Below are 13,954 nucleotides of genomic sequence, written 5' to 3'. Positions count from 1 at the left end.
TCCGCCACAGACTGAGTTACTGTCTAACTCGGCCTGTTGTAGGGACACCGACAGAGCCACAGGCACATAATAAATCAATCTTTTCCAGAATGCTGTCACCAGGGCTGAGGAGCAGTAGAGGCGGAGGGAGGAGGAAGAAGCGAGTGACTATGCCAGAAATTCGTGACGTCCTGGAAACAGACGCTGATCCAGCCCCTAAATCTGGGTGGAGGAACCCAGCCCTGCCCGGCGCCCTGGCAGCCTCACTCTCTCCTCTGGCCCCTCACTCCCTACCACAGGACAGAACATGTCCCTTTTCAAAGGATAAAAGAAATCAGGCCCGGTGGGCGTAACCAAAAACCTCGTTTGTACATTAAAACCGTTTACCCTTCACTTGCACTAGGAATTCTTTTTTAACATTTTTATGTTAATAAATCGATATGAGTTTCACTTCACTTAGCCCCAGTAGTATCTCATCTACATTTTTAAAAAGCAAGACAGAAGAATCCTAGACTGTTAGAACTGAAAGGGGCTTCTGAGAGCACACAGACGAACTCCAATTTCACGGATGAGAGAACTGGCCACCTCGCCGTGGGACAGACAGCGCAGACTGAGAAAGCACTGACTTCCACTCAGCACGCCTTGCTGGGGCCACGCTGCCCTGTGCTTGCCTTGCCTACCTAAATATACCGGTATACAGTTTGCTGTTGGTATATACTTAAAACTCCACAAATCAAAAGTTCCAAAAGCCAAGCAGGTCTATTATCCATCAGTGTTGGTTTGCTATTTGGATGCCCTTTAATAACCCCTAGAAATCTGGAACATAACCAGGTCACTTCCAGGAGATCAGCCTGGTGACTGACAAAAATCAAGCTGCACTGGTGACTACTGGGGTTTTATAACAATCCAAACAGAAAGAGCTACAAAAACCCACGGTGAGTAGGTCTATGGGCAAATCACTGCAACCACGTGCACCTCTCCTGCCCGGCGTCCCCAGCACCGTGACTGCCCCGTTCAGGGCAACTGCTCTGTCCTGGTCAGCAGGGATTCAGTGTGAATTGCTGACTAGTGGCCAGGCCTCACTGGGGTGCAGGAAAATCCCTCAAAACCCCCCCTCCCATGTCACCTATGGGTGCGAGCCCCTCCTGCAGAAATAAGCCAGGGGCCATCTGCATGTGGAGAAGCTATAAGACCTTTCCCCTGACACATTCCAGGGAACTTTAGAGCTTTGCTGGGTGAGGTTTTTTTTTTTTTTTTTTTTAATATAGATTCAGAAACTATTTTCAGTGAATCTGGGTGAAACCAGGCATCAGGATAAGCCCGTCGCCTGTGATGGGATGCTGACTGGCACTGCAATCTGCCTGCTGAAAGTCTAGGGGAGGCTCAGGGGCTATGCTTTGCAATCTATTCCAGGCACTGGGATCTCAGGAGTGAGCACCAGGTGAACCCTCAGGCCTAGAGTGCAGCACACTGACAAGGGCCGTGGGAGCTGCCGTGGGTGAGGGGAGGGTGCCAGACAGCAGCCCAGCACATCCTCGACTACAACGGGAGTTTCCAGGGCCTTTGTGGTATGTGCCTCCTGGGCCAGGCCCCAGCTTGAGAACTCTCTGTAGATGTGAATCACATTGTTTCCCTCTAAGATCTTGTATTGTGTCTGGATGCCATAACGGGCTGTATCACACAAAAATACACTGTTTCGCCAAAATGTAGAAATTTCTCCATCTACTCTCGTTCTGAAGGACAACATACCTCTAAACCAATCTGCCTGGCTTGTGAAGTCGGAGGCAAGTCAACACGCACACACGCAGCACATGAGTCTATGTGTAGGTCCAAGTCGGCAGCCTCAAAATTATGTTCACCATTAACAAGCACATCAAAACCCCAGACCAGCTTCCTTCAGTGACGGAGGCTAATGAGGGCAAAGACTCTAGAAGAGAGGTCAGGAAAACTTGGTTCTCATCATCAGGTGATAAGGGAACAAGTGCCTTTTCCTCCCTGTGCTTAGTAACCTGATCTGTAAAATGAGCTACAGGACAACATCAAAACTAAGATCCGTTTACCTCTGACCTGCTATGATGGCAGCAAAGCAGAAACACCCACGAGCTGTCTGGTTTTACTACCAGCAACTCAGGGGTTTCCCTTGCATTCCCCCAGCTCTGGAAGGACAGAAGGGGACAAGCAGCACTGTGAAGCCCCTGCCACCACAGGAGGGTAGGCAGGAGTCCAGCAGCCTGCCCAGGAGAACTGAGTTCGGGCCCTCTCCGGGCACAACGTCCCAGGGAACGGAGTGGAACGCAGGATGGAGCAGCCTGAGAGGCCTCCGCCAGCCTCAGGAGGCCCCAGTCATGGAGCCCAAAGGAAAGACTCGCCACATGCCAAACCGAGCCCAGAGCTCCCCAGCCTCCTTCTGGAACCTTCATTCACAGATATCCTGAGCCTCTGAGCCTTACACCTCTGCTCTCCACAGAATAAGCTTTCTTGCACGCTCAGGGATTTGTTTTCGCATTTCCTTCCCAGTGCCGGCAGCCTAAAGCTTCTCACTCTTCCCTTTCAAAAGAAGGGGCAGGGGTGAGGCTGGACAACTGCGCAGAGCAGAACGTGGCTGCTTTCCTACAGGACGGGGATCTGACACCAAGATCTTGTGTTTTCATCTTATTTTCACGACAAGCATGAGCAGTACCATGATGTAACAAGCCTGCCAAATCCAAAACGACCCCAGACGTCCCCTGAAGGCATGTGCGCATGCTAGTAGCGACACATTAAGCCCACGCAGGGTAACAACATCTCGTTGCTGCAAAGCAGCCAGACTCTTCCTGGAGATGTGGGTCAAGGCCAGACCAAGGTTTCCGTGTCTCAAGCCAGAGTTACAGCAAGACACTGTTTCTGTGCCCAGTGACACGGGCAGCACCGCGTCCACGCAGGGCTCCTGCCTCACTGGACGCCAGCAGTTTCAGGGTCCTTCCTTAAAGTCTCCAGGTATTTCAGTCAATAAAAGACCATCCCCACCAAAATGATGTTTCCTGAAAATATCAGGCTGCTTCCTCTCCCTGCAGATCTCAGAAAACCAATGGAGAAGCTACAAAAATTCTTACAAAGTCACAAGGCCCGTGCTCCCATTCAGGAAGGTGGGCTCAAGGAGGGATGTTTTCTCTCCTGGGGACTGGAGCCACTCATCTCATTCTGGTAACCCACCCAGAACAATATTCCTAAGTCAGTCTTTAGAGACATGTTTTCTTACGTCTATGACAATATTTCCTCCTTAGATGAAGCCCATTCTTCTTCCAGAGACCTCCAGCATTGATCCCAGCCTCCTGTTCATAAACCCTCTGTAAACACTGAAGCTAAGTAAGTCAGCCCCATCTCTGCCCCTCGCTTACTGTCCAACCTCAGGCAAGTTCCTGCTCCTTCTTCCCCTTCTCCTGGGGCCACAATGTGCTGAGTGACGAGGAGCTTATATCCAACAATTTCTCCATTCTGTTCCACTTTTAGGCCTTCTGATGAGATTAGGACTCTGAGACAATCTTCTGTAAGACCATCCATGGGTTGTTCCAGTCTACTTCCCATAACCTCTGTGCTCAGCACTCCCAAGGTGGCAGAGGTCACTTTAAAGAAAACAGCTCAATGTGACCGCCTACTCCCCTGGCAGTTGGCTTTGTGTCCCTACAGTCTGAATCTTCTCAAACAGACTCTTCCTCCAGAGTTATGTGACCAGGGCTGATCTTGGTGGCAGAACTAGGCTGTGTGTGCCCGTGTGCACAGGCAAAGGTTTGTACTGCTGTCGAAACATAGCAGTGACTTGAGCAGAGCAGGGTGCCAGCTGCTTGCATAACTGCCTTGTCTGGGGATAGGCCTGACTGCTACCTCAGGGTTTCTGATGAGGGGTGTGCTTAGCATTATTTTAGATTATAGACGGAAACTTAACTGTTTCCCACATGAGCCCATTCTCACTTGCAAAGGCAAGTGCCCCAAAATCTTGGCATCCCCAAAGTCTACTTTTAACTTCATTCTTGAAGCTGCCACTACTAGCTTTAGCATAGTCCTGAGCAAACCAGCCAGAGACTGGAAGACCAAGAAGCCATTTGAAACATGTAGTATGGAAAAAAAAAAAAAATCAATCAAATAACATTATTGGAATTTCTAAACAGTTTAAATTTAAAAACATCATTTGGGGAAAAGTGATTAAAAAGTCTGTCTTCCAGTCTAAGAATATTCATGCTGAATCAAATAAATTTTTTTAGTTGGTTCAGCTGCTTCTCCATAAGGTACAGTTCAAACAAAAAGGAAACTGCAATGCAGTCTCGATAAGGACACACATTTTGCAGAAAGACAAGAAAAAAAACACCATGACCGAGTTCAAAGAAATCAAGCAATTAAAATATAGGCATCTTCCAAACACACCACACAGCACATGCATGTCACACGATGCCTATGTGCAAGGAGAAGGTATCATAGATCTTGGGGAAAGAGTCTGCAGAAGAGAAAGTCCAATCTCAGTAATTTACCGTGATCTTTAGCCCTGCGTTGGCGAAAGCAGCAAAACTTCCTTTTCTTCTTATCCTCTTTTAGCAAGTCGGCCACTGTGACCCCTTAGGGTTAAACACAGGCAATTTCATCACAGAGCAGCAGAGGGCGGCAAGAGCAATGTGATCGAGGGGCCAAGGCAGCCTGCCCAGGAGAGCCCAGAGGAATCCGACCTCAATATGCGGACCTGAACCAGTCCTCCTCCTAGCAAGCTAGCCCGGGGTCTGAATGGTAGAGGGGGAGTGCATGTTCTATAGCTGTTACACAAAACACCTGTCTTTAGGAAACTGCTGCAAATCGACGACCAGGTAACTCACTCTGGATTCAAGGTTTCCAGTGTTTGGCCTCCCATTCAGGGAGGGCGTTAGGGAAAGGACACTTCAGGGAGTCAGGAGTCCTGGGTGCTGACTGGCTGTGTGATTCCAACCAGCGCTGCCATATGGGCAGGACAGGTGGGAGTTCAAAAGGTGGGCTCTGGACGCTGACACGCCAGGTCTGATCCCAGCCCTGCCACTTCCTGGCTGGATGAACGTGGACAGGCTACCTAATGTTGCTAAGCCTCAGTTTCCTCACCTGTAAGATGTCAATAATAGTTGGACCTGGACCTCATAAGGTTGTTGTAAGAGGTAAATAGTAAACAAGATAACATAAGCAGCATACTCAGCTTGGGCAAGGCATGGTCCACCGTTACTACCACCATCACCGCTACAACTCTCCAAAGACCACTAGGGTCATAAGAAAAATGATTCTGCAATCTCTAACCCTGGGATCTCTAACCCCTTTCAATCCCATCATTCCAGGGCCACTCCAAGCTGGCTCATCTTTGGAGTAGAGGCTACATGCTCCAGGGAAGGGAAGTAGAGAGGCAGCATGGGGCAGCAGAAGGAATGCTGGCGCCAGCCAGGGAGCAGGGGCACAGGCACCTGCACGCACCCTTGGTGGGCAGAACACTCTTGGTTCCTAAAATGGGCATCCTTCCCGACACAGCAAACCTCTTTCTTGTAACTGTTCCCACAAGAACATGAGCACGAGTGTGCAGACACAGGAGCACGCATTTGTGGGGATTAACACGCAGACTGCAGGAGTGCGTGGGTTCAAATCTCAGCTTTGCCATGTAATGTCATGTGGCCTTGGGAACTGTGGTTCAGTTTCCTCATCTGGCAAGTTCCTGTCTCACAGAGCTGTGTGAGGAATTATGAACTCATGCCCCCACAGCCCTTGGAACAGTGTCTGACACATAAAGCACCCGACGAATGCGACTTAGTATTATCCTATGTCTTTCATTCAACAAATAATTGGGCACTCATGTGTGTACCACACACCGTGCTGGGTGCCAGCCACACAATGAAGAGCAGACACAGAGCCTGCTCCTGCCCCCAGGGAGCTCGCAGTCTTCTGGTGGAGAGACATGAATCCTAGCATCGCACAATGAGTGTGACAACACAACTCTGACAACTGTTGTCAGGTAAAGGTCCACAGGTTACAGAGTATACGGTCCATTGTAGCAGCTTTTATAATGGCAATTTATTAAAAACAGCCAAATATTTTGCTCCAAAAACATGGGAAGATGTCTATGGCACACGTAGCTCAATGAAAGCTATCTGCGCTGAGCATCTTACGGTGGGAACCCATAAGAATGCTGGCTATGCAAAATCACATGTTCTGTGCATAAAGTGAGGTCTAAAGTCAGGACCCAAACTGCCAAGTCTGGCTCCCTCTAGGAAGAAGGAGGGGAGAATTTTATTTTTTACTTTATATACTATGATATTACATGAATTCTTATATTACTTTTGTAATTAAAATATATTAAAAATAAACAAACAAAAACAAGGCTGCAAGCCTGGCTGCAGTAGCTGCTCCTCCTCATGCCCACGGTGAGGCAATGATCCCGAAGTCACGATCCCGAAGTCACGTCTCCCACCAGCTCTTATGAGGCTTAAGATGGTGCGGATGTGAAGGTGCCCTTGGAAACCACTACTACTTCCCACCACCCCGGGGGAGACACTCCGCCTGGGGCAGACGACCGACCCCAGTACACCCAGCAGGGACAGCATCCAGCCGTTGACCTCCCCAGGCAGCACTTCCAGCGGCCTCTTCAGTGAGGGCAGCTGACCCGGACACATGTCTACCATATGCCACTTTAACCGCTGCTGCTTGCTTTAAAGCTTTTAATTGAATATTTTCGATTGTAAACTTGTCCCCTGAGGTAGTTTAATTGTGATGAAAGAAGTTTTATAAATCAAAATTTTAAAACACAATATTTTAAAATAGGACCAACACATTGCCGTGCCTTATGCTTGCAAACAGCTATGCTGTTCTGGTTTTCTGCCCACCCCCTAAGCGTAAGAGGCACCTAGGTAGCACACGCAAAAGGAAGGCGTCTAGGGCAACCTTTACAGTGAGCCCTGGGGCAGCGGAGTCCTGGGGGAAGCAGGCAGGGGCAGCACCCACAGCCTCTGGGACCGCTGAGGAAGCAGAAAACAGAGGCTTTCCTTGTGGTCCAAGTCGGAGCTTCAGGTATCCCCTCTTTGGGCACCAAATATCCCCACTTAGAGGGATTATTGATCATTAATAGTTCCCACAATAAAACTGCCCCGCTTTTCTGGCCAGAATTTTAGAATGAGCTCCTTTTAAAACGATTTCATTATTTTTAATGCCATTTTTTTTTTAAAGACTAATCACTGACAATGAGAAGAGTTTAAAATAGCATTCTAGGCTTCCAGATTTTAATGGCCCTAGAAAAACTCCATTGTTAACTCAGAAGCAGCTGCATACATCTAAAAAATCACTTTGAGGCTTGGCAGGGTTTCTTAAGAAACTTGAAGCTCAGCAAAAAGTTAAATAAATTATCCTTGAAAATTTACCAAACGCTTAGGAAGTCAGTCCGGAGGGAATTTTGTCCATTCAATTAATTTTACATGAGATTTTTAATAGCAAATTACAAAATTGACAATTTAAATAGTTCATGAATGCACAAAGCTAGAGCTACCTGTTACCAGTCACCAGACAGCTCAGGTAGAGATCTTCTCTTAAGTAAATGCCTGGAACAGTGCGACATTCGGCCACCAACAGCATCCAGGACTCAGGAGTTCCCACCCCTAGCTTCATATTAGAAGAAGGTCCAGGGAACTTTAACAAAAAAGAGCCACCCCTGGCTCCCACCCGAGAATGAATCAGTTTTAAGGGGTGGGGCATGGCATCAGGAAGCGTTTAAGCTCCCAGGTGATTGTAATGTACAGCCAGCACCGGGCACCACAGATGCAGGCAATGACATTTAGTAGATCAGGGAGAAAAGAAAATGTGAGTGCACTTGATTTGACACCTGTTCTCTGACAGCAAGCACCGACACACTGGAAATGGACTTCAAGAGCCAGAAAGCTGTGCTACCGTATCTCAAACGTGACTCAGTCGATAGGTTTGTTTTCCATCAATACTTACACTTTCTGAACAGCAAAGTACAGGGCAATGGTCCTAAAAGTGGTCCTCACCCTGGCTGGTTACATGTCTAGTAGAATCTTCAAAATTATTCTGTTTATGTTTTACTGGAGTCTGATGATAAGAGCAGCAGCAAGTACTCCAGCTATGACAACTCCTACCAGTCATGGAAGCTTCAATCCTCACGACAGCCCCATGGGTAGATATATATTTATCCCCTTCTTGCAGACAAGGCAAGTGGGGCTAAGAGATGTTGAGTAATTCGCCTAACACTGAAGTCCAAATTCCAAGTCACAAAACTCAACTGCAGCCCTTTCCAGAGAGGCAGCACCGAAATGCCCTCCAGCCCAAGCCTTTGTCTCTGTGAGCTTGTGGACATCTGCTGTTACTAATGACTTCCTACACCCCACCCCTTGTTCACCCAGGCTGAGGCCCAGCCATGAGGAAGTGCTGCTTCTCACACTGTCACTTAATTCCTCAACATCTGAGTGGAAACTGCTCAGCTCACATCCAGGACCCAGTTGAAAAGGGCACTCAGCTGAATTAGCACCCCCGCCAGTGTGGATGAAGTCAGAAGCCCCAGAGGTACCATCAGAGCAGGGCTGGGGTGTGAGGCACGTGGGGTGATCTCACCCCAGGGAGGATGCTGACACCCTAACACTGGTGCCGGCAGCACCCACACTTCTACCACCTGCTAATCAGATGCATAGGCAGCCCCAGAGCTGGCATGGACGGGTGGTAAATCCACAACTGTTTGTTTGATGAGGAGGACCATGTGGGTCTCACTGAAACCCTCCCCTCCCGTGGCTTTCTGGCTGTGACAGAAAGAAAATGGCTGGCAGCCATGGGAGGCCCCGGGGAAACCTCAACAAGCGCCGGCTCCTCCAGAAGGTCTGGGCTGCCGAGGTCTATGCTCAGCGAGGTTCCCCTCCTCCTCGCTGGAGGAGACTCGCGGCTCTCTTCTTAAGTCAGTTAAATCTCAACATGGTTCCCAGTCTAAGATTTACGTCTTTATTTAAAACCCTCATCACCAAGGCCCTGGAAATCTGATGACTCAGAAAGCACTATGAGCCTCGCTCCACAGGAGGCCCCAGCACCTGGCAAAATGAGCTCAGGAAAGAACAAGGGTGCACTACAGTAATATTTGCCATTCTGGATCAAACATTAAGCTAGTTAATCATCTTGAGTCACACATCACTGTGCAGAGCAGAAACAATAATGCTGACGTTCCAAAGACATAGTGCAGTTTCACGGGCTTGGGAACCCAGTTACAAGGTTAATTCTGAAGATCCAGGAGACTTTTAAAGGGGCTTTGTTTCTTGCTTGTTTATATTACTGAGCGATGCATTTAAGGGCCCTGAACACCTGTCACTTTCTGCACCTGTTCATGCCATTTCCTTAGCTTGAAAAGCTCCCTGTTCCCACCTTCTGCAGCCAAAGGCTGCTCACCCCTCAGAGCCTTTCTTGCATTTCCACACCGCCCCCCGCCGGCATCACTGTGCCCCTCTTGGCTCACACAGCAGACTGGGGTCCCCGACCATGGGCCCGGCTTCTCCACTCCGCCTTACACTAGGCCCCACTGCTCCTCCATCTTCCCTTCACGGCAAGTTCTCTGAAAGGCAGAGTCATTGATTTTCTCACTACACTGGTCAGGTTCTTTGTAGGCAGTGGCAGAACAGAGGAAATGCTGGGCTGAGATAAAATAGTTAACCCTCAGGACATGCCTTAGCCTAGCACAAATCCTTCCTCCTCAAATCACAGGCCATACGACTCTATCGCAAACGATGCCAGCGATGCTGGAACATGGGTCTCTATTTCTAGAGGTGGAGCAGTAAAGAGATGAAAGGCCACTGGCCTGTAAGAGAGCCCCAGTCAGCTCCCCATAGCACACATCCAAACTAGCAAAAAAAAGATGCCCTGCTTGGAAAAAGGGACAATATTTCCCCTGGTTTATACCCAGCAGGCTGCATGTTGGGGTTAGGAGAGGGGAGGCAGGCGGCTGGTGGACCTCCGAGACAGGTCGGCATCCGGGCTGCAGTGTGCACGTGAAGAGGAAAAGGGCCCGGCCGGCATCCCCGTGCTGCCCCTGCACGGCCTGCTGCTGGCAGTACTGTGGTGCAGCAGCTCTGTGAAGGCCATGGCTCCAGGTGGTCTCCAACTCCCCAAGGGGGAGCTCTGCACAGGGTGGGCAGACACTCTCCTCACATCTAATCACCTAGCGGACATATCACCAAGTTTGGGACTCAAATCAACATCCATTCGTAAACTCTGATCTCATTCGACACACGCAGTCAGCTCTAGAAATGCTCCCACAGGCTTCTGATCCTCAGGTGATGAAGCCCTGGCCCCCTGCTGAGGCTGGCAAAACACAGGGAGGACGGGGAAGAGGGAGGCCTGCACTCTGCTGGCCCCCCATCGGCACCCAGGTTCGAGCTGGTCGTAGCATCCACAACAACAGCAAACGCCCCTCCCCACAGCAGCACACATTCAGAGCCCCAGGCTGGAAGAAAGGCAAAGGCCATCTCAGTCAAGAATCCCCTCCACCGTGGGTCTCTCAGCCCAGCTGCCACACTCCACTGCCTGCAGAAGAGGTGCCACGGCTCCTGCTGCAGCTCACCCTGGCCTCACACCCTCTGTGCTCCAGCCAAATGCAGGGCCCACTGCATCCTCCCCAAAACCTGGCCTTTTTGCACCTCCCCAGGTCATATTGTTTCTCCTGACACTGAACTGTCACAGCTCATATCCATCCATCCTTCGAGGCCCAGGGTAAAATGCCCCCAGCCCCGTCCTAGACCCCAGCTCTCCGCTGCTCTGGCACATGCCTGCCTCCCCTCGTGCCCCGTAGCTCTGTGTCCCCGTGCTGCGTTCATGTGTGAGCAGGCCTAGAGGGCAGCAAACCCTCTCAGGGTCCCTCCTGTGCCCAGCCCCAGGCCTTGCAGAGTGCGCGAGTGACCGCACGGCAGCCGAGGGCCTTGCCCAAGCTGGCCTTGCTCAGCCATCTTCTACAAGGAGGGGGCCAAACTCGGGCTCCCGGGCCCCTCAAAGGACATGCGCCCTTGAATTACGTGCTCGGTCCTTACTATCAGCTGTTCTAGACTGGAAACGAGTCACAAACATCTCAGTCAAACGCACTGCTGGATCTCAACTTCCACTTTTACCTGAGGCACAGATGAGTAAGAGTGTGTGTCTGTGGGGAAAGTATATGGAGAAACACACCCCCTGGCTGACGGTGGCAATGAACTCCAGGGGCTGAGTTACCAGGCCTTGTCTCCTGCAGGAAGTGTCACGGTGTGGGGTACCAGGTGGGTTGACTGCAAAGCAGCTGTCACTGACTCATGTGCCTCCTAACAACTGTCTGGAAAGCTGAACTGCTTTCTTCCCAGCCCCCGGTGGGCTGGGCCTTTGACTTCACATGGACAGCACAGGTGGGAGCCACTTCAGGCAGTATAGGAGTCCAGAGGGACCCTGCTCTTCAAATTCTTGTGCAACGCCGCCGTGCACTCTGAGGAGAGGGAAACTGTAACTTCCTCTCTGCTGGCGTGAGATGTTTCTGTGCCCTCACAGAAACGGGCTCACTGCATTCCTGAGGACAACAGGGAATGTGTCCGCCCCTCCTCGCCATAAAGCCACCTTACTAAATGCAAGTCTAAACCCCAAACCTCGGGCAGAAACTCAGAGTCAGTGCGGATGCACTTGTTCTGTGTGACGTGTGCGGGCAGAAGGAAGCGGATGTCTGGGGCGAGACCATCCTGTTCCCAGCCTGGGTCGGAGGGGAGGCAGCCTGCTCCCTGGCGTCTGGACCACCCCCTGGGTCTGTCTCATCAGGAACAGGAGGGGCTCTACGTACTATTTCGTTTGCCTTCCTCTCCTCCTTCATCCTCATTCTCAGGATCGATATCTTCTGCTTGGGTAATCCAATCCAAGTAGCCCTTTAGATCCTCTTCCAGCTGCTGCTTCTCCCGGAGCTTCTGGAAGTCTCCCCGTGCTTTAGCCTTCTCTCTTTCCTTTGAAAATTCTCTGAGGGAGGCAAAGAGAGCAAGCACATGTCAGGACATCTGTGGGGACCTGCACCACGAGCCACCTGCCCTGCTGCACAACACTGTGGCAGGACACACAGCACCGAGTACAGCCACATTAGCACAGCAATGGGAGCCACACACGTGGACAGGACAGAAGACAGTGTCTTCCTAAGCGAGACTGTGGGTGTCAGAGTCGCAGAGACCACACCAACACACATGCACCACTTCTTAGAAAATGAACTCCCTTCGGGATGACAGCGGTCCCAGGGAGCCTGGGCCCAAAACACCATGTGCTGTCATGGCGGGCCTCTGACACCCCCCGGGGCCTGAACTCAGAGAAGCCCTACCTGTCCCAGAGCCTCCTCGGATATCTGGCATCACACTTCAAAGGGAAGGGACCCAAATGGGCCAAGCTGTGTCAGAGAGTACCCGGTTTAGGGCTTCTTCAATACTTTTGGACAGAACTTTGCATTCATATTGTGTGTTGACCCCTTTGTCCAAACCAAGAGCTCTGGAGGGGAGCAGTCCTTCCAGCGCCCACACTGGGCTCCCCCACCACCACCAACTGCATGTTCAGGCCAGAGCAGTGGACGGGGTCGGGGCAGACCCACCCCACAGCCCAGAGAGGAACTTGAGCACCGAAGCACTGCTATTTCTCTTCACCCTTGCTATTTGTCATGGTCTTTGCCCCAAAAGCCTCCCCTGCAGGAGGTGAAGAGGCAGTACGATTTGTTGCCCATTTATGGGAACACCTGCCCTGGAAAGGCTTTGGGAGACGTGTAAATGTTCCCAACTGTTTGCTGTTTGCGCTACCTTCCGTGTGTGCAGTCCTGTATCTATGCACACGTACAAGACCCCACATTCGCCCAGGCAAGTCTGAGAGTCAGGTGGATGATTATCTAATTTTTATATACAAGGAACCATCTGCATTTCCAACCGTGAATTGTTACAGGAGCCAAGATATGCGAGTTATGTGGATTTAGTAAGTACAATTGAAAAGCTGCTAAGAAAGCAGGTGAGGTTACAGCAATGCAGCTTCTGCACACAGACCCCAAGATTCTGCCACGGGTTACCGCTGTCTGTCTTCTCACCTTCCTTCCAATTCAAAGCCAGCGCATCTACCTTTCAAGGACCTAGCTCGTTAACCCCACCCAACTGACAAATGCGGAAACAACCTGCTTTCACAAAGCTAAGCCCCTGCGCTCCCCTCCCTCGACTCCAGGCCGTCAAGGGGCTGAACAGATACTTGAACACCCAGTGATGCCAATACTTCAGAGATAAGAAACCGGAATCCTTGCCAAGGTGCCACCTTCTGCCCACAATTAGAAAGGATCCCACTCATTGTTCCTAAATCATCCCGCTTTTCGGACCCCCTGGAACCTATCCTTGGCTCCGTTAGGGCTGGTCCGTCTTCACTCTCTGGGAAGTGAGGAGGGAAGCAAGGCTTCACAGTGTCCTGCATGCAGCTCACAGAGACCTGACCCCAGGGATCCGGAGAGTGAGCAGGAGTTGACTCAGCTCCAGACACACGCTCTGACCTTCCCATCAGAAAGCTTTCCTCTCAGGGAGAACACCTTCCTGTCTCACAAAAGAAGGGACTCTTTTTTGAGTCCCGTGTCTTGCTGCTCACACGTACCATATCCTGAGAATGGTTTGGGGTTTCTAGAACCTTCTGGGCTTCTGAGATATAAGAAATGCATAACTCAGCCCAGGGTAAATTCACCAAATTACTCAGAACTCTGAAAAAGTCACACTCAATGGACAATCACATCCCTGAGCAACACCACAAGGGCTTGGAGTGTCACGTGTCAACAGGAAAATGAATTACATAATCTGTTTTCTTAAACACATTGTAAAGAACAAGTGGAACTACAATTCTATTGTACCAAAAAGTATCCTAGTGCTGATCTTTCTGCACGTTTTGATTCTGAACTTAGCGTACTAAATTTAGGTGATTACATTCAAACAGGGCATTCTTATTTTGGATTCATACCATACCA

The 13,954-nt window shown here is 50.3% G+C and overlaps 1 protein-coding gene across 4 annotated transcripts in view; it reads right to left on the bottom strand.

The window, feature by feature from the left end:
• The window catches only part of CACNA1D (calcium channel, voltage-dependent, L type, alpha 1D subunit), a 318,714-nt gene that overhangs the window by 94,489 nt on the left and 210,271 nt on the right, over positions 1 to 13,954 (bottom strand). For all 4 annotated transcript variants that reach the window (XM_012638174.1, XM_012638184.1, XM_012638166.1 and 1 more), the window contains exon 9: positions 11,783 to 11,952. In XM_012638174.1, coding sequence (XP_012493628.1) covers positions 11,783 to 11,952 — 170 coding nt within the window. The remainder of the gene's footprint in view (positions 1 to 11,782; positions 11,953 to 13,954) is intronic.

Source organism: Propithecus coquereli, unplaced genomic scaffold (genome assembly GCF_000956105.1).
Source record: "Propithecus coquereli isolate 6110/MARCELLA unplaced genomic scaffold, Pcoq_1.0 Scaffold1, whole genome shotgun sequence".
Classification (NCBI taxonomy): domain Eukaryota; kingdom Metazoa; phylum Chordata; class Mammalia; order Primates; family Indriidae; genus Propithecus; species Propithecus coquereli.
Note: the sequence above shows the minus strand (reverse complement) of the source record. Positions and strands in the feature narration are given on the sequence as shown.